This window comes from Apodemus sylvaticus, chromosome 21 (genome assembly GCF_947179515.1).
Source record: "Apodemus sylvaticus chromosome 21, mApoSyl1.1, whole genome shotgun sequence".
Taxonomy (NCBI): domain Eukaryota; kingdom Metazoa; phylum Chordata; class Mammalia; order Rodentia; family Muridae; genus Apodemus; species Apodemus sylvaticus.
This window is the reverse complement of record NC_067492.1, coordinates 20,082,724-20,103,081: the sequence shown is the minus strand read 5'-3', so window position 1 is coordinate 20,103,081 and position 20,358 is coordinate 20,082,724. Positions and strand designations below refer to the sequence as shown.

General features: G+C 51.5%; 1 protein-coding gene across 1 annotated transcript; it reads right to left on the bottom strand.

The window, feature by feature from the left end:
* Nucleotides 1-3,945: 3,945 nt before the first annotated feature.
* On the bottom strand, nt 3,946-20,290 carry Dhx38 (DEAH-box helicase 38). The gene is made up of 27 exons (XM_052166102.1): nt 20,012-20,290; nt 18,365-18,704; nt 17,850-18,037; nt 17,137-17,241; nt 16,318-16,465; nt 16,110-16,228; nt 15,872-15,948; nt 15,322-15,477; nt 14,719-14,880; nt 14,431-14,538; nt 13,980-14,092; nt 12,694-12,831; nt 12,164-12,350; nt 11,829-12,014; nt 11,450-11,590; nt 11,031-11,141; nt 10,824-10,940; nt 10,558-10,665; nt 10,075-10,187; nt 9,250-9,458; nt 9,011-9,165; nt 8,551-8,706; nt 8,320-8,454; nt 8,027-8,152; nt 7,425-7,520; nt 5,531-5,652; nt 3,946-4,451 (listed from the first exon to the last, which is right to left on the bottom strand). The coding sequence occupies exons 2-27, from the start codon at nt 18,685-18,687 to the stop codon at nt 4,367-4,369; spliced, it is 3,684 nt and encodes a 1,227-aa protein (XP_052022062.1). The 5' UTR covers nt 18,688-18,704; nt 20,012-20,290; the 3' UTR covers nt 3,946-4,366.
* Nucleotides 20,291-20,358: the final 68 nt, after the last annotated feature.

Below are 20,358 nucleotides of genomic sequence, written 5' to 3'. Positions count from 1 at the left end.
AAACTTTATTAAAACTCAAAGCACACATTGCACTAACACAATAATTGTGGGGGACTTCAACACTGCACTTTCCTCAAAGGACCGATCAGGAAAACAGAAATTCAACAGGGACACAATGAAACTAATTGAAGCTTTGGACCAATTAGATTTAACATATATATATAGAACATTCTATCCTAAAGCAAAATAATATACCTTTTTCTCAGCACCTCATGGTACCTTCTCCAAAATCAACCATATACTTGGTCACAAGACAGACCTCAACAAATATAAGAAGATCAAACTAATCCCATGCCTCCTATCAAATCACTATGGAGTAAAAGTGGTCTTCAATAGCAACAAAAACAACAGAAAACCCACATACACGTGGAAACTGAACAATATTCTACTCAATGATACCTTGGTCAAGGAAGAAATAAAGAAATTAGACTTTTTAGAACTTAATGAAAATGAAGACACAACACACCCAAATCTATGGGACACAATGAAAGCAGTGCTAAGAGGAAAACTCATAGCCCTGAGTGCCTCCAAAAAGAAAATGGAGAGAGCATACACTAACAGCTTAATGACACATCTGAAAGCCCTGGAACAAAAAGAAGCTATTTCACCCAGGAGGAGTAGAAGGCAGGAAATCATCAAACTCAGGGCTGAAATCAATCAAGTAGAAACAAAGAGAACCATACAAAGAATCAACAAAACCAGGAGCTGGTTCTTTGAGAAAATCAACAAGATAGATAAACCCTTAGCCAGACTAACCAAAGGGCACAGAGACAGTATCCAGATTAGCAAACTTAGAAATGAAAAGGGAGATATAACAACAGAAACTGAGGAAATTCAAAAAATCATTAGATCCTACTACAAAAGCCTATACTCAACACAACTGGAGAATCTGGAGGAAATGGACAGTTTCCTAGACAGATATCTGACACCAAATCTAAATCAGGATCAAATAGATCAACTAAACAGTCCCATAACACCTGAAGAAATAAAAAGGGTCATAGAAAGTCTCCCAACCAAAAAAAGCACGGGACCAGATGGCTTCAGTGCAGAATTCTATCAGACCTTCATAGAAGACCTAACACCAATACTCTTCAAACTATTCCACAAAATAGAAACAGAAGGAACTCTACCCAACTCGTTATATGAAGCCACAAAATTATGCTGATACCAAAACCACACAAAGATCCAACAAAGAAAGAGAACTTCAGGCCAATTTCTCTTATGAATATTGATGCAAAAATACTTAATGAAATTCTTGCCAACCGAATCCAAGTACACATCAAAACGATCATCCACCATGATCAAGTAGGCTTCATCCCAGGGATGCAGGGATGGTTCAATATACGGAAATCCATAAATGCTATCCACTACATAAACAAACTCAAAGAAAAAAAACCGTATGATCATCTCATTAGATGCAGAAAAAGCATCTGACAAAATTCAGCATCCTTTCATGCTAAAAGTCTTGGAAAGAACAGGAATTCAAGGCCCATACCTAAACATCGTTAAAGCAATATACATCAAACTAAACGGAGAGAAACTTGAAGCAATCCCACTAAAATCAGGGACTAGACAAGGCTGTCCTCTCTCTCCATATCTTTTCAATATAGTACTTGAAGTTCTAGCTAGAGCAATTAGACAACATAAGGTCAAGGGGCTACAAATTGGAAACGAAGAAGTCAAATTATCACTATTTGCAGATGATATGATAGTCTACTTAAGTGACCCGAAAACCTCCACCAGAGAACTCCTACAGCTGATAAACAACTTCAGCAAAGTGGCTGGTTATAAAATCAACTCAAACAAATCAGTTACCTTCCTATACTCAAAGGATAAGCAGGCTGAGAAAGAAATTAGGGAAATGACACCCTTCACAATAGCCACAAACAATATAAAGTATCTTGGTGTGACTCTAACCAAACAAGTAAAAGATCTATATGACAAGAACTTCAGGTCTCTGAAGAAGGAAATCGAAGAAGACCTCAGAAAATGGAAAAATCTGTCATGCTCGTGGATCGGCAGGATTAATATAGTTAAAATGGCCATCTTGCCACAGTCTGATTTAAAAAAATTTTTAAAATTGAATTGTTTTAAATGTTTCTTTTATGTGTATGGATATATTGCCTATACATGTGTCTACCAGGTGGGGGCGGTGGGAGTTACAATGGTTGTAAGCCATCATGTGGGTGCTGGAGAATTAAGCCTAGGTCCCCTGCAAGAACAAGTGTGCTTATTCCTTGAACCTGCAAAGCTACTGTGGTCTTGTCATGAACAGTCCTACTGACCGATAGAACTGTACAAAAAACCCAGATAAAACACCTTGCACATAGGGCCACATGATTTCTGCCAGGGGCAGCAAGGCCATTCAATGGGGAAAGGGACAACTTTGAATAATGGGTACTGGGAAAAATGGCTATCAATATGCAGATAAACGAGAGAGATTTATTTAGCAGCATACATAAAATTAGGTCAACTACAAAGGATGGACTTGGAGGATTGAGAACAAAGCACCCAGCTCCAGGCAGGGCCATTTTATAGACTGCATAGACACCAGTGCCCCAACTCCAGGAAGTCCACAGTGTTAGGAGCTTACTTCAGGGACCTATGTCTAAACAGAGACCACAGAACGTTTTTAGAAATGTTTCTGTCCACTAGAAAGAGAATCGGCTATCACCAGAGGAAGCCAGGAAGAACTGGTGGTAAGGCTACCTTAAACGGAAAAGTATCTGTAATCATAGGAAAACTTTGTTAGAGGCCGGTCCAGACTAGATCTCAGGCAGACATTTTAACACTGAGTCACCGTTGGGCAGACAAGCAGGAGCAGAGGCGGTCCATGATCTTGAGGCGCCTGTGTCCTTAGCTAGGTGTTCCCTACTTTTAAGTTGCTGCAGACCCTTTGCTTTCAGAATAGCCTGTTTTTCTCAGCCAGGAGCATGTAACGTGGTTTCTGCCCATGGTCTCAGCTCAGCAGTCATAAACTCTCAATCAGAACCTCATTCTTCCCAGTCCACTGCATGCTAAGCCTGAACCCGCACACAGGCCCCTACCCAGCCATCTTCTCTGGGCCATCTAGATACCCTCTCAGCCTTCTCACCCAGGGCCAAGGTTAAGTTTCTCAGGCAAGCAGTTGGAAGCTTCTAGACAGCATACATGTCTTAAAGAAGCTACCCCACTCTCCCACCCGCCAACGCCCTGTCCCTGGGGGGCTAAACCGAGCCCCTGCTCCCCTTTCTCCCATATGTAAGTCACAAGGTCTCGCCATCGGCTCCCTGCCTCAGGAGCAGCTGGCATTCCCAGAGCATGGCCTGTCCTGTGCTGGATGTCTGGAGCTATTCTCAAGCCTCTACGTCTCAGCTAGGTCCCAGTCGACGCTTCCTCCAGGAAGCCCGGCCTAGAGACTAAGAAGGTGGCTCAGTCGGTGAAGTGCTCACCACAGGAGAGTGAAGACCCAAGTTCAGATCCAGCACCCAGGAAAAAAGCCAGGCAAGGTATCTTACACCTGTAGTCTGTGCAGAAGGGGCAGATGCAGGCGGGGCGGGTCCCTGGGCATGCCCCACGGCCCATCTAGCAAAACTGAATTCCAAGTCCGGGGAGAGAAACTATCTCAAAAACTGAGGTGAAGAGATACCCATGGTCACCCTCTGGCCTCTACCATGTACATGCACGCCACATGCATGCCACACACACACACACACACACACACACACACACACACACACACACACGAGAGGTAGCGTGAGCTGCAGGTGTCATCCCTGAAGCTGCTGGCCATTGGGTCGGGAAGGCTTTGAGGCCTATTGGTTCTGTTGGGTTCCTGCTCAGGGAGGGACACACACACAAAAGCACCCAAACACGTGCGCACACACACTCATGCCCACATAAAAGCCACTTCCTCTCCTGTCTATGGCAGGGATAAGACCTGTAAAAGAGAAAGGAGATTTAAAATACAATCACATTGTACAAATAATATATTTATTTATATTATGGGATTATAACAAATCCCATGTTATGGCCAAATTACACGTTTTTCTGCCTCGATTTCACTTCCCCTTACACAGGATTAAAAAAAGTTTCAGTCCCAGCGAGGCATCATCCTGGGCAGGTTCAGTGGGTAAGATGGTCACGTGCGCCAAGCGTCCCGGGCAGGCACAGTGGGTAAGTGGTCCAGCCACCTCTGCTGCTCAAGCAGCTCCTGTCGCTCTGCACAGGGCTGCTGCCGAGCCTGCGCCAGGACTGCTTCCTCCTGGGGCAGAGCCTGACTCAGCAGGAACTGCCCCAGCCTCGGTGCCCCGTCTGAGTCCTTAGGGAACACGGGCTGGAGAGCAGAGAATTCAGCATGGCTGCCATCCTCTGGGACAGCCTCGGCTCACAGTCCGAAGCGGGCTGGTGTGCGGCGAGGTGTCATGGGCTCCCCCTGCTCCTTCCGTCCTGGAGTGTAGATCTTTGTGGATCTGGACACACAGAAAGAGGAAACAATGCTTCTCCTGAACAGGAGCCCAACAGAAGCAAAGGCCTCGAAGCCTTGCTGTCCCCTCCCGGCTGGAGGACCTCAGCTGCAGCTCACGCTACCCGCCATGCTTCCCCACCTCCGAAGAGACTAGTAAAGCAAGTCTTCCACTCGGACAGCTATTAAGGGACATTCACAGGGATTTTTAAACAATTCCTTTTGTGGCCTCTAGATAACTAGGTTCCTACTTCAACTGTACAGCCAAACGATCAGGGCTTCTCTGCTACTCAAAGAACACTCCTGACAGCTCACGGTCACAGTGAGTACGCTGGAGCTGGACCTGGCCACAGAGACTGGTCTAAAAGCTCAGGTCCCGAGCCATGCACTATCAGCCTAACCCACGGGGACAGGGGCAGGGGCAGGAAGAGAACCGGAGGCGGCGTCACAGCCACGGGATGATCACCGTCCCACCAATGCCACTGAACTCAGGTAACCATGAGCTCGCTGGAGTGTGCCTGATTGGCAAAACCTGTGAGCATATACTGTCACAAATCAATGTGCCAAGGTAATGGCCCAGGGACAAAGGAATCTTCACATTTTGGGCACCTCCTCCTATACGTCTCTTCCTTTGGTTGATTCCAGTTCTTTTTCAGTAATAAGAATTATCAATTAAACTGTCCTCAGTTCCTGACTCCAACCAGAAACCAGAGCAAGCCTGTGGGAATCCCCAGATCTAACGAGGAAACTTGCCTGTGGTGTGTGAAGTGAGGACAGCCCCACAGAGGACTGTGCCCTAGCTGTCACTCCCAGACTGGCCTGACTCCCTGCTTTCCCTGAGCACAGGTGCAGAGGCCTGAGGCTCTCTTCTGTCTAGCATTTCTTCCAACGCCCTTGCCTGAGAGTTCAGCTGCAGGACACAAGACTCAACGCACTTCGGGCCCTGAATCTACAAGATGACGACCAAGAACTGCAGTGGACACCTGTGCCTCCACACATGGCCACCCGGCACAACCACCTCTGCACCAATTTCCGATTTAAGCTGACGACTTTTCTTAGCCCTCCTCAGCACCCGCCTGCCCTCACCTGACACTGCCCAGCGGGCTGCGCTTCTCCTGCTCCTGCCGCCGGGCGCGCAGCTGCTCCTCGGCCAGCGCCATCTCCTCTTCCATGGCAGAGGCCTCCTCTTTAGCCCGACGACGATTCTCCTAGAGGAAGGCAGATGGGACTGGCTTCAGAAGCGACATTTGTGCTAGGACCAGCTCTAGGAACCCAGGCCTGTGTAGCTCTATGTCCCAGTCCAAGGGCACTTTCCTTGTACAGCTCAGGACATTTTGTAAAATATTCAAGATACTGGATAAGCTGGTCTGAGCCAGTCACAAGCCAGTCAGTACTGACATTCTGTGTGTGTGTGTGTGTGTGTGTGTACATTCACACATGTGTAGGTAGATGTGGCCATGTACAAGCCAGGGATAGGCTGGTTCTCCTTATTCCCTGAAACGGGGCGGGCTCTCACTGAACCTGAAGTCCACCCAGGCTCACCTTCACCTAGGCTTCCAGGACCCACCTGCGTCTGACCCCCAATAACGGGTGACAGACACGCATGCCCATTCCCAGCTTTTGCATATGGGTGCTGGGGATTTGAACTTCAGTCTCCATGCTGACACAGCAAGCATCTTACCCACAGAGTCTCCCCAACCCAAAGAACCATCAAGGCAACCTCAAGCCAAGATTTCCTGTTTTTCTCCTGGCCATATTGGAGAGTGAACGCACGCCAGTAGTCTACTGGTGAGCTACAGTCACAGCCCAGTACACATGTTCTCTAATCAAGCCACGGCCGCTCCAGGAGGAAGGGAGAAATCAGGAAGATACTGCGTTTGTCCCAGTGTGGAGAGAAGTGTGTGAAAAAGTGGGGATGAAAAGCAGCGCCACAGTTCACAGCCTCAATGACAAAGCCAAGTGTCACTCAAATCCCTGAGTGGGAATCACGGGTGGAAGGAACCGTCCGAGCCGAGCTGACACTCCCAGGACCACGGATGTGTCTGAGCAGCTGAGCACCATCACCACAGCGACCATGCGCACACATCCTCAGCACAGCCAAACTGACCCAGCCAGGCCTTAGTCACTGGAGAGTACGTGACGGAGACACAAGTTAGCCACTGTTAAAGGAAGGGATCAGCCAAGTGCGTGCTGTGGAATATCCTATAGGACAGATGGCAATCGCTCCAATAAATCAGTGTCATAAAGACAGAAAGCGGGTCCTGTCCCGGAACAAAGGTATTAACACACACGGCCGCCATGGCAACGTCCCATCCTAATTCAAGTAAATCAATTGAGAGATGTTATCTTAGAGATAAATGGGGAGTCTGGATGAGAACTGGAGACTCAGGTGACACGGAAGATTAACTATTAGAAGTGACACTGGCGTAGAGGCCATGTTGTGGACCATGTCCTACCATCATCAAGTACTTAAGATAAAACAAGGATCTGGGGAGGCACACGTTACAATTCTCTGGGAGGACAAGGGCTGAGGGGAAGTAAAAACGAAGACAACTGAAGTCAACTACAGAGAGTAAGAGTTAATTATGGTGGCTTCTTTAAAGTATTGTCTAGCTTATGAATATGTGAGGTTTTCAATTAAGTTTAAAGAATAAAAAGCCGGGCGGTGGTGGCGCACGCCTGTAATCCCAGCACTCTGGGAGGCAGAGGCAAGCAGATTTCTGAGTTCAAGGCCAGCCTGGTCTACAGAGTGAGTTCCAGGACAGCCAGGGCTACACAGAGAAACCCTGTCTTGAAAAAAGCAAATAAAAAAAAAAAAAAAAAGGTTAAAGAATAAAAAAGGCCCAGCCAACCCACCAACTGGAGGAGCTTTTTCATTTGGAGAGAAGTGTGGGGTTAGACAATGACAAGCCTTCCACGGGTGAAAAAACAATCTTTTCCACAGGCAAACAGCATCTCCCCAGAAGCCCAGGACCCGTACCTGCCGAGATTTGCCTGCCTGTTTCACACTGTAGAACATGGGGCCCAGCTCCGCCAGCCATTCTCCATCCACGGCAGTCACACACTGCATGTACTCCTGCGGGCACAAGGCAAAGAGAGAGGTCACCAGGGAGTTATGAGAGTTATGACCCTCCCAGCGTGATGTCATCACAGGGAGCCATATGGTAAGGGTCATCCAGTAGGGCTGGGAAATGTCACTAAGGGACACTAGGATTGTCATCCCTTCTCCACCTACATGCCCCTGTGTGAGTGAACAGCCTTCAGCATCCAACAGGAAAGCCCGCCATGCAGGCAGCTCCTGTGAAGACACTGGCAGGGGCTGCTCTTGCCAGCTGCCAGCAGGGGGCAAGCCTCTGGCTGAGGCCATAGTACTCTTTTTTGTTAACTAGAGGATCCCCACAGGCTCCCCACAGGCTCCCCACAGGCTCCCCACAGGATCCCCACAGGCTCCCCAAGCTGAAAAGCAGCCGCAAAGGCCCTGAGCCTCCAGTCTCCAGAGCTCTGTACGAGGCAGGAGAAAGATGCACAGGCCTGGCTCCAGCCCGTGGGCCCCACTATGGGAGCTCCTCGGGCGAGACTCACCTTGGTGGTCATGACCAGCTCGTGATACACAATGTAGTCAGGGGTGTAACCCATGCCGAAGAGAGAGCTGGTGGGGTGTAAGTGGCAGGGCATCCCTGTGCGGATGTTCACATACTCCCCAATTCCCTAGAGAAGAAAACAGGTGGCCACATCACCAATATGGCCTTGACATACTTAGGGAAGCCTAGATCTACAAAACTGCCTGAGAAAGCAGGCGGACCTGGAAAACTGCCTCTACAGAGGAGGCAGGAAGAGGAAGGAAGAGGCGAAGCTCCCTGGGGCTCCGGGCTCACCTTGAGCTTGGCTGCCTGGTGGAAATAGGCAGCACAGATGCACTTCCTGACAATGTCCCAGTCAGTGCCGCACGAGGCCAGGCTCATCCGCTGCTGCACCATGATATCCTTGAGCTGGGCCCGTACCTCCCGGACCTGAAGATGACACAGGCAAGACAAGACAGAGCCCTCCTCCCTCCCCTCCCCCGCACCACCCCTTCTCCAGACCACACCCCCTGGGCTGCCACCCACCTTCCGCATGGCCTTGGCATGGATGAAATGGTCGTTGCACCAGATGGTGGAGTAATTGTTGTTCTTCCACTGCAGGTAGACATTCAGGTAGGTCAGGTGGTCACTTTCAGGGACAGCAAACTTCTCCCGGATTTGATCGCTCTCCTCCTCTCTGCCCTAGGAAAAGAAACGAGGACTTTTAACAGGCATGGGGAGGCCGAACCCACAGGGCGTATCCCGAGGATTCTCACACTCACCTGCTCACATCAATAGGTCTAACAACACGGAATAAAAATAGTTTATAATAAGATAAGCTAAAACATTAGGTCTCAGGCAGGACCTCCTACTAACCAGCCTATGAGAAGACAGCAAAGACAGACTCTCCATCCCATACCCGTGACAGTGACAGAGAACAGACCTGCTTCCCTGCCAACGAGCCCTCGAGCCCCCTGGGAGAGCGAGGCCGGCACTGCCTCCCTACCTTGGGCCTGTAGAAGATGGCGGGGACGGAGAGCATGGAGACGATGAGCAGGATCTCGGAGCTGCAGCCCATGTCACAGGACACGATGAGCATCTTGGAGAGGGCCGGGTCCAGGGGGAACTCCACCATCAGCCGCCCCGTGGAGGTGAGGCCGCCTGGGAGGGGAGAGCAGAGCCAGCGCTCAGCCATCAGTGGACAAAGGGGAGAAGCGTGCCAGTCGCCTGAGTCAGGCCACACACCTGTGTTGTCCAGGGCCCCGAGGATCCAGAGCTGATACATGGAGTTGAGCATGTTGTCCTCCGGGGGTGGGTCCATGAAGTGGAACTGCAGCAGGTCCTGCACCCCCAGGGACTTGAGCAGCAGCACCACGTTGGCGAGGTTGGTCCTCTGGATCTCGGGCACGGTGGTGGTCAGGAGCTCATTCTTGTAAGCGCTCTGTGTGTACAGTCTGCCAGGAAGGAAGAGGTGACTGGGCCGCGCCCCCCGCTGGCCTGCCAGCCTCTCACGTGGATTAGCTACACTCAGGGCCCTCAGCAGAATGTCAGCAGAAGCTACTCCAGTCTCACAAGTGTGACCACACCGGCCAACAAATCCTACAAGCAGGGACGTGCCCCACCCACCCACCCACCCACCCACCCATCTGCTTTGCTTTCTTCTAACCTTGGCTCTGCTGCCAAGCCTCCTAGTGCCTGTGGGAGCCAAAGTGCCTGGGACTAAAATGACAGCAAGAATTATGTTAAGACTGTCTTAACATTTGTATCATTTCTGAGTTTCTGATGAATGCATTATTTTTAAAAATCATAAAAACAGGAGGAAAAACTAACTGGGCAAGTCAAAACGCATCATGTCTTACTCAGGCCCGGCCTGTGGAGGGCAGCCTGCCGTCCGTCCTTGCTGCTGTTCACTGAGGTCCCTCCCTACAGAACTGCCTAGAGCTCAGAGCTCCCTGAAGACTAGAGGCAGCAGCCCTCAGCACCCAGACGAGGCCCTCACCCCAACCGCGCCTGGGCTCTGGGCAGTAGCTCAGCACTGCCCTAAGAAGCAGGCTGGCACAGGGCTCCTACCTGAAGCACTGACCTGGGCCCGTCCTGCCAGCTCTCCCTGACCTCTGGTTGGCATTGGCCTGGCTAATGGGGTAAATCTGCAGAGCATCCATGCCAATCCTGGGGTTGAAGACCTAGTGGGGGACACAGAAGAACTGATGAAGGAAGGAGTGAGGAGAGAGGAGTGCTGAGACTAAGGTGAACAGTTACTGTTCACCACAGAGGATGTGACAAGCAACACTGGCAATTGTCAATTCAGTCAGGAGACTGGAGAAAGCCTCAGAGGTCTCGCCATCACGCCAGCCCTGTGACCACTACAGAGCCACTCGAATCATCTATACATCAAGCTCCCGCAAGGACAGGCTGAACCAAACATGTGGAAAGGTCAATGCTCCCTGAATGGTCGTCTAGGACCTCCGCCGTTCTCACGCTCTGAACAAGTGTCTCCATGCTGAGTTCACACCGGGCGCAGCCGCAGGATCCCGCCTCCTGTCTCCCCCTCACCTTTAACTTGCAGTAGCCAGAGTCGATAACAAACATGATGCCATCAACAGTCAGAGACGTCTCAGCAATGTTGGTAGCGACGATGCACTTCCGGACGCCATCTGGAGCCTGGGCCAATCAGGACATGCAGGAGGAAAGGTAAATTTTGGGGAGGGAAAGACTGAACAGGCAAGAAAACTTCACTCCTTTTCTTCTAGGAAAAAAAACACCCCCTCCTCTTGCCCCTTTGAGGGACACCGAGAGACACGCAGACCAAAGCAGCGCACCTTCTGGAAGATTTTGGCCTGAAGGTCAGACGGCAGCTGGGAGTAGATGGGCAGGACGGCCAGGGCAGGCGCGTTCTCCAGCTCCTCCAGGTGCTCCACGATCTGGTCAGACGTCACCTACGGCACAGGAGGAGTCATGAGACCCCGGAGCCCCAATCCCTCATGTGGAGGTTTCCCATCCACCCCAGTGGTGACCACAGCACGCACCTCAATGTCCTCTTGGCCAGGCATGAAGATAAGGATGTCCCCAGGGGCCCCAGACAGGTGTACCTGCAAGGACTGCTTCACCGCGGCCTCCACGTAATCTTCCTGTGGGGTCTGAAGACAGCAGAGGGAACAAGGGCACCAGAGGTCAGCAGCCCCCAGAGGACACACAGCTTCATCGTCTGAGCTGCAGCACTAGACCGATGCCAACCCCAGGTGAGCCCGCTTGCAGAGGCCCTTATAGGCTCCTTCCTTCAGAATCAAGGACTCAAATCCTTCCTCAGACACAGTTCTACGCCCCACCTGAGCTCTGGAGTTGCTGCAACCCCGTTTACCTCATGCCACTAAACCTTTGGCGACTCTGTACCCCTCCTCCAGGTGATGTGTCACCAGAGAATGTCAAAGGACAGAGGCCTCTGTACCTTGCTGAAGAGGATGTCAACAGGAAAAGTCCGCCCAGGGATGTGGAAGATGGGTACATTGCCAAAGAAAGCAGCAAACTTTTCTGCATCCATAGTAGCTGATGTGACAATGAGCTTCAGGTCTGAGCGTCGAGCCACAACCTAAGAGAAGGGGACAACAGGGGCTCCTGTGGACTGGGACCTCAGTCTCAGCTTGTTACCACAGATACCACTGGTAGTTTTGTCTGACTGAGCAATGGGACTACAGCATGGACCAGAAGCCACTCAGCTTAGTATGAAGACACCAGCAGGGCTGACTAGGCGACCTGGGAGCTTCCGAGGAAGACTCACCCAGAGCGCCTAGGTGCAGAAGAAGCAGACCCCACAGCACAGCCCTTACCTCCCGGAGCAGCCCAAAGAGCACATCGGTGTTGAGGGAGCGCTCGTGGGCCTCATCCATGATGATAGCGCTGTAGTGGTCCAGGTCAGCCTCCCGGAGGGACTCACGGAGCAGGATCCCATCCGTCATGTATTTGATCAGGGTGTTTTCAGAAGTGCAGTCTTCAAAGCGAATGGCATAGCCCACCTGGGGTCAGAGGCAGGCTCACAAAGGGCTCCTACTTGCTGTTTGCCCTCACAGACTGGGTCAGGCTTACGCAGACCACAGCCTCCGACCAGCACAAAAGGCAGACGCAATCGGGAAATGGCTACACGGCTCAGACCACAGCCACTCACCTCCTCTCCAAGGTTCCCCCCCATCTCTTCACTGACTCTCTTGGCCACTGACATGGCGGCCACACGCCGGGGCTGGGTACACCCGATCATCCCATAGTCCGTGTAGCCATCTTCGTGCAAGTACTGCGTCAGCTGAGTGGTCTTGCCACTCCCTGTCTCCCCGACCACGATCACAATGCTGTTGTCTCTACGGGGAAGAGCAAGCAAGGCACTGAGCGGCCTGAGTGGAAAGCCAATCCTGAGACAAATCCCCAGGAAGCCGTAAGTCTTTGCCTCTGGCAAAAGCTAGCTCTCCAAGAAGCATGCTTGGCCAGAGAGTTCACCAGAAACCAGCGGCTTGTGGGGCTCCCACATGTAATGCCAGGACACACCAAGGTGAACCTGAACCACGAAAGGAAGGGATGTCATCTTACTTCACGCAGCATACACTCAGCCAGCCTATAAGGAGAAGGTATTTGCCTTCCCCGTCAGACATGATGCAAAACAGGAGACGGGGCAGAAGGCACAGGCACAGGGCCTGGGGACATTACCTGATGATGGTGAGAAGTTCCTGCTGTACAGCAAAGATGGGCAGGTACTGCCTCTGCTCCAGGATCGACTTCTTCTTTGCAAACTCACTGCTGGCCTCGCTTTTCTCCTTCATGTGATCTGCAAACTTCTGCTCTGTCCTGGGAAGCACAGAGGCACGCGTGACCTCCCAGACTGTCTGCCCCTCATGCTGACGTTAGCTGCCCTTCTTGCTCCCAAGAATGTGAGCAACTGTGACAACAAACAGTCAACCTCTGGGACACCAGAGAAGCCCGGGCATCCATGACTGTACCTAAACAGACCTAAGGAGCAGATCACAGAGACTCCACCGTCCATAACACACAGCCCAGCGCCCTCACACAGCTGCACAGGGATCAGACATCGGACTCTCGGGTGGGCAGACCGCCTACCCTAAACCAAGTGTGGCCAGAAGAGGGGCTGAAATTAACCAGCAGGTCACCAATTTTGAAAGAAGATCCTGGGCAATTTTAGTACCAGCCTTAAGGGGCTCAACCAACCATCGGGGTCTCCCAAGTTCTGGCTACACAGTATAGGACATAGATCTGAATCCCTCTCCCTTAACAGGGCTACAGAGTGCAGAGGCCTGCAGCTCACTTAGATTTGCCTTGTTTCTATGTAACAATCATGTATCAGTGTCTGATACATGCACACACACATCCCAAGACCCGTCCACCCACCTTCTCCCTCAGAGTTCTTTCCTCCCTCAGATCTGCCACAAACTCCTTCAACTGTCTATTCTAAGTTTGCTCAGTCCCCTGGTCACCTGACAACTGGAACCTAAGGGACTCCAGCAATCCAACCTCGGATTTGGGACACTTTACACAGACGTACTAGCTAAAAGCAACAGTCCCATGGGACACAACATCATCAGGGGATCCAGAGGGGGAAGGATGCTTGAGTGTAGCACCTAGCCAAGGCACGGACTCGGACAAGCAGGGACAGAACGGCTGCGTCAGACCCCATGAACAGAGACACCACTAAACCAAGCGCCCTAAAGGGCCTGTGAAGCCAGCCCCCCTTTCCATGATGTGCTGAAATCTGACCAAGAAAAGAAACCCTGCCTGGACTATCATTTGACGCTAATTCCTTAACCTCCCTGAGCCTCAATCTACCCAACCATCACTGTATCAACGGTGGTGACAGCGGGGGGGAGGGGAGGGAGAGCTAAAGTCAGAAGACAGGATTCAGGAAGGGATCAGAATGCAGCAAAGATTCTGTCACAACCCACAGCCTTGGGCGTTAGCTGCTACTTGCCAAGACCACACACCTGTAGTCCACTTTCCCGTCTTCTGTCACAGCTTTATCCGGCTCCTCTTCCTTTTTGACACCCATTATGTCTCCCAGTTTGGTCCCTGCCAGTTCCCAGTGTTTGTGCTGAGCCTGAAGATGAAAACAAAGAGCTAAATCACTCCATCCCCTGGCAAGACGGTAGGCTGTTGAGGTGATTCTGATGGAGGGCAGGCTTTATCCAGCAGACAGTAAATTCCCACAAGGCCCTGGCAGCACCAAGCCACACATCTCAAGCCTCATGCCTCCAGTGAGTGACACAGGCCCATGGTTGTCTAAGCAGAGTAGAACACAGTACTCTCCTTGGCTGCCTCTTGATCCGCACAAGTATGTCCTCTGACTGCCACCGGGAGTCACCGCATGAGTCTTGACATTCCCCACAGGAGTGAGAGGAGCCCCGAGGGCCTCAGCCCTAGCAGCACACCACCAACCTTTCTCCGTTCTTTCTGTTCCCTGTGCTTGCGGACTGTCTGGCTGCCCTTCCGAGCAATGATGGCCAGGTCTGAGGTGGCGTCCTTCACTGGGATCACAGGCTCTGGCTGTGGAAAGCAGGGGAAGAAGAGAAACTCCTCACTGGTCACTAAGGCCAACCAGAGGGTCTGCTGTACGTGGGCCCTGGTAAAACGGGCACTACCCACTAGCATCGACACCCGACTGTACCAGCCCTCTCCTCCTCCCTCCTTCAGCACTTTCTAACCTGCAGGTCTCAGAGGCCTTACCTGCTTGGTGAAAACGATGCGTCCATCCAGAAAGGGAGGCACCAGGTTGTGCACCATTAGATGCACCTTGGCCGCGTTGTCCTCTTCAAAGTCCTCATCCACCTCCAGTCGGTGGACCACGCCACTGGTGAGCATCCGGTTAGTCTCCCAACGCTCATTATCCTGCGGGACACACGGAGAGCCACATTCAGCCTGCAGCTTAAAGGTGATCCTGAAAGGCCAGCAAGCCAGCCCACAGGATCGTAACGGGACTCTGCACCCACAGCTCCTGAAACAGAAGTCACCGGAGCTGAGGCCTTGCAGTACCTTGTCCCAGGAAGCAGCTGGGCACCAGCCCTACCACAGACACAAGCCACACGCCCAGGGCAGTACCACGATACCATCCCCCAACAGGCCCCTCATAGCACAGTACACGAGAGAGGAGCAGGAGCCAGGTTTCCTGAGCAACCCAAAGCTCCCCACTCACGCTGTCACGCAAAGGCACATGTGACCTGGTCGTCTGTACAAAGCCAGCGGTGGTGTCCCATCGCCTGGCACACTGAGACTCCCCCCACACTCCCCACCTCTGCTCCAAGCCCGTGCCAGCCGCCGCTGCTGCCTCACCTCATTGATCTGCCTGCGCTGCGCGGAAATGCGCTTCTGTTTCTGTTTGTGCAGGTGCTGCTCCCGCCGCCTCACGTAGTCCTCAGAGGAGTAGGCCAGAGGGTTGTGGAACTCATCGTAGCCCTCGTCCATCATGTACCAGTCCCGGTCTGCTTGCTGCAGAGAGGAGACAAGGCATGAGAACAAAGGGTAGGTCACACTCATGCGGACAGGCAGCCAAAGAGGAGCAAGACAGGTAAGAGTCCGGAACTCCAGAAGAACCTTCATGATCGGTACAAGAGACCTGGAGAAGGGCAGGAGGAGCCTCCACAGCTCTGATTTCGCATGGCAGGCGGCCGAGCCACGCTCCTAACACTTCCCACACAGAGGCGCCCACAGCCAGAGTCATCTGACTGGCTGCATCAGGACAAAAGGTTGCAGGGCTCTGAACAGCATTAGGCACCTTCCTCAAAGCCCGGTCCTGCTGGAGGGCCCCTCGGAGCCCTTGGCTCTAACACCTTTCACCCTGGCCACCACTTCCTGTCCAGCCCCTCAAAGATGTCGCCTTTACCCTCTGGTCATCCTCCCACTGCTGCCGCTCCTCCTCTGTGTCAAATGCGATCCCTTCTTCGCCATCCTCACGTCTTCCTGAAGGAAAGCAGGTGGCAGAGGTCAGTCCAGCTGACTCCAGCTGACCCCAGAGGACAACGGGAGCGACAAAGCCACACAGCCTCTTAAGCACGGCCTCTGCCCAGCCCCACCTGGATCAGACAAACCTTTTGTCTGCCTCCTGCCCCCCAAGGCCTTACCTCGGCCCCTGGACAGACGTGGGGTGGACCCCAAGTGTCTTCTATCATCAGCCCACTCGTTGTACTTGTAGGAGGGGGTCGGCAGAGGTGTGTCGTCTGAGGGCTTGCTCCTCACAGACCTGGGAACCATCAAGATCAGCTCTCACTGAGCTCAACTGTGTCCCCAGCTGCCACAACGCTCCCTGCCCACGTCCCATCCATCCATCACCTGTCTCGATCTCGAGTGGACGGCCGATGACTCCGCTCAGAGTCCCGATAGGAAGGTGTTGGGGAGGGTGTTTCCCACTGAGAGCGCCTAGAAGAGCCATAGCCACTGTCCTCCTCCTCCCAGGTGGACCTCGAAGGGGTGGCCGCATCTGGGGCCACAGAGACATCCACAGTAAACATCCAATGTCAATGAGACATGTCTTTAGATAGCATGTCTCTATGTAGCTGACACTGGCTTCAGACTTACAATCCTCCTGCCTCAGCTTCCAAAGTGCTGGGATTACAGGCATAAGCCTCCATACCTACTTTCACAACTTATTCTTACCTCTATTTACCTAACTCTGTGTGTGTGTGTGTATGTACGCGCGCACGCCACAGCATGCATGCAGAGGTCAGATGACAATTCTCAGTCGTTGGCTCTCCTTCCATCATGTGGGTCCTCATGATAGAAGGAGAGCCAAATCTCAGATCTAAAGGCGTGACAGCAAGCCCTCTTCAGCAGGTGAGCCATCTGGACAGCCGCAACTTATTCCCGTTTCATAACCTCGTACTTGCTTGTCACAGATAAGACACTACTGACAATGTTTAAAGAGACTGAACTTAATAGTCCAGCTTTCACTGTTTAAAACAACACTGAACAAATCCATTTCTTTCTTTATCTTAAAACCAATAGTTTCCTTTCAATAAATCCTTCTTGGTCTGCCACATCTTGGAATTAGGGCTTCCGACTCACTGCCTGGGAACATGGCTGACTACCTCTTATTCTGCCCTTCAAGCACCTGAGCCCTCACCAGCCACCGCAGAGGACAGTTGGGAATACCTTTCGGCCGATGTCGAGGACTCTCAGGTTCATTTCTTCTGCTGCTGCGCTCTGAGCCTCCGTCTCGTTCTGATCTGCTACTGTGCCTGCTTCTGTCCCGCTCATCTGTTGGAAGAGTCACAGGGGGCTTACAACCACGCACCTCGTGCCACCACACACACGTGCATTGGGCAGACCGCACAAGCCTCCTCACTCACACTCGCCCATGATCCAAGGGCTGAGACCCACATGCTCACACTTCAAAGGACAGAAAGGGCCAAACTCAATAGCTACTTCCCAACAAGAACCGAAAGTGAACAGCTACATGCCCGCCATGGAAAGTTCTGTGATAGCAGACCTGATTCTGAGCAAGGCCAGTGCTGGACTTAGTCCTTCTTTGTCCCACACACTGTCCTCTCCCCTCATCAGAGCCAGTGTAAACTCTGGTTTCTTCAACAGATTACCCATCGTTTCCTTTATCACTAGTTTTCACAATAAAACAAGACCCACACACTCAAGCAAAGCAGCTGTACTACAAGCGAGGTATCTCTCCTTAAACTCCTTCCTAATCCTGGTCTCAAAGGGTCAAACCACTGGGACACTCATTGTACACACTAAGTTGTCCTATCAATGAGTATTACTGTAAAAGTTCTTGTGACAGGAAAAGAAAAGCTTGCTGGTGCAATGCTAATGGAGCCAGGGGGTGGGGGGGGGGGGGGGCCCAGGCACTGTACCTCTGTCTCTCTTGCGATCATAGTCTCGATCCCGGGATTTCTCCTTCTTCCGATCCTTTTCTTCTTTAGATGAGGCGTAGACCCCATGCTCCCTCCGATCCCGTTCTCTCTGTCTACTGCGTTCCCAAAACTCTTCACTCACACCGCCGGGGTGGGAGGGAGTCTCTACGCGAGCAGATCGGTAGTGCCTGAAACAGGGAGGTCAGTGAGGAAAGGGTCCCCCGTGGAAGAAAACACTTCCCTCCACCTCCAGCCACGCTAACAAGCAATATGTCCAATCCACTGCGTCTCCCTGGTGCCGACAGCCTGGACATGGCTAGAACGCAAGCACTCAGACTCCATCACTCAGACTCCATCACTGCTTAGCTGCTGCCCCACAAATCTTTACCAATTCCTACCTGCCGCCAGTATTATGGAATCTCAATAAGACCATAAAGTTCATAGGTGTCCGACAGGATCTAAGGAAAATCTGGGCTATTATTTTCTGACCACCAACTTTTACCCTCTTTCCTTACCTGTCTCTCCGGCTACTCCGGCCAGCCTGCTCATCGCCCTCCTCCTCGGCATCCTTCTGGTCATCCTTACTCTCCTCCCAGTCTTTGTAAGAAGAGATTCTGGACTTTTTCTTGTCCTCCCCATCATCCTTCTCCTCTCGCTCCCTCCGTTTCAGGGACGCCAGTAAGTCCAGGCCCAGCAATGAAGGGCGGGGAGCAGGAGCTTTGAAGACATGCTGCTCACTGGCTGCACTTTTGGTCTTGCAAATAAGACCACCAACCTGAGAGTCCAAATTGGTGCCTTCCAAGCGATGGATGGAGGTGTCCTCACCAGTGTCCTCCATCACAGGCTCTTATTTCTCTGGAAGGAAGGCAAACCATTAGAATTGGACATAAGAAAAGCCAGCTCTACTGTACCCCAGAAGAGCGAGTACATTTAAGTGGCTATCCCTGCCTCCCTGTACTGAGGCCAGAGCATCTTCTGCTAGCTAGTGTGAACATGTATTGTCATGCTGGTGCACAGAAAGCCGAGAGGCCACCGTCAGGTATTTTTCTCAGTTGCTCATGAAAAAAAAAAAGCTCTTGAATAACAATCTGTGTTCACCAAAATTACTTCTGAGAAATGTTAGGAAACAGCATTTCAGTAAATTGTTTAAGAGACTGTCACATCTCACAGATGGTCAGTTGATATCAAATTCATCTTCACCTAACACCACCTGCTTATAAGCATGAACCTATGCCGGACATGCAGTTAAGTATTCTCATTCCAATTAAGCTGACAAAGCATGAGAACTATACCTTTGGAATCTAAACTTCTTTTGCATGTTCTAATTAACATGCACAGCTCTACCAACGAGTGCTGCAATACTGTGTGGATGAAGAAGCAAGTGTTTCATGAGGCAGAAGAGAAAAACAAAGTTGCATCTGTATGCATATGAGGAAATCTTGACAGGAAGACTGAGATACTCAGGCTCTCAGCAGTTACTAGCTAAAATGTCTTTTGTATACCAGCAGAGACTCCTGTCTGTCTTGTTAATTGCTGTAGCCCAATAAAAGGCAAAGTAAAGTTCTGATTAAATATCCCTTATTAAAAGGGAACAAGAAGTCAGACATTTCTCTGGACAGGAAGAAGTTATTCACAACACAGGACAAGGAAGGACTTAATTAGCAGCTTAAAACAGCAAAAAAGGAGTTCCACGGCCAGACTACTGAGACAGTGGCAAAGAAAGCACAATGAACTTCTCAGGTCGACAATTACTTATTGCATGTGTCTTTAAGCCACTTAACTATTCTCAACAATACCAATAAAGGAAAAACAAACTCCCTACCCTCTTGGGGTTATCGTTCTACTTATAGACTATCTGCCAGATCTAGTGGAGACCCTTCTGTGAGAAAGGAGGAAGGTACTAGACGCCCTACCCGGCTCTCCAACTACCCAGTAACAGGTTTGAGGGCCGTTCCCAAACACCGGGATGTAACCAGAACAAGGACAAAGTCCGAGGAGGCTGAATGCACACAGGACCGCTCAAGTAAATAGAGAAACTAGGGTAACAAGGACTAGAGGAACTCTGGAATCAGGGCCCAAACATAAGCCTTGAGCCGACACCGGCAGCCTGGAGCCGCCATGGCTGCCGAAGATCGGATCTGGAAAGAGAAAGAGACACTCACCTCACCAAGCACGACTCTCGAGGCCTTCTGTCCCTGATCTGGGGACGCCAGTGCGGCCACCGCTCGATCAGATGGTCTCAAAGAGGCAAATTCCGCTGTTTGAAAGCGGCCATCATTGTCCCATAATGCCCTGCGCGGCGCCCTCTATCCGTCCAAAAAGACCATCGAGAGCAACCCACAAATAGAAGGTTTCCGGACGCCAGAGTGAAGACAAGGAGAACAGGCCTTCCAAGCCTCAGTGTCTTCCTCTGGGCTCAGAGTCTCCTTGCAACCAATCGCGCTTGGCGTAAGAGTTAACAGCCCGCCTCTGGCCTGTGGGCGTGCAAGGGAGGACAAAACGAGGTCGG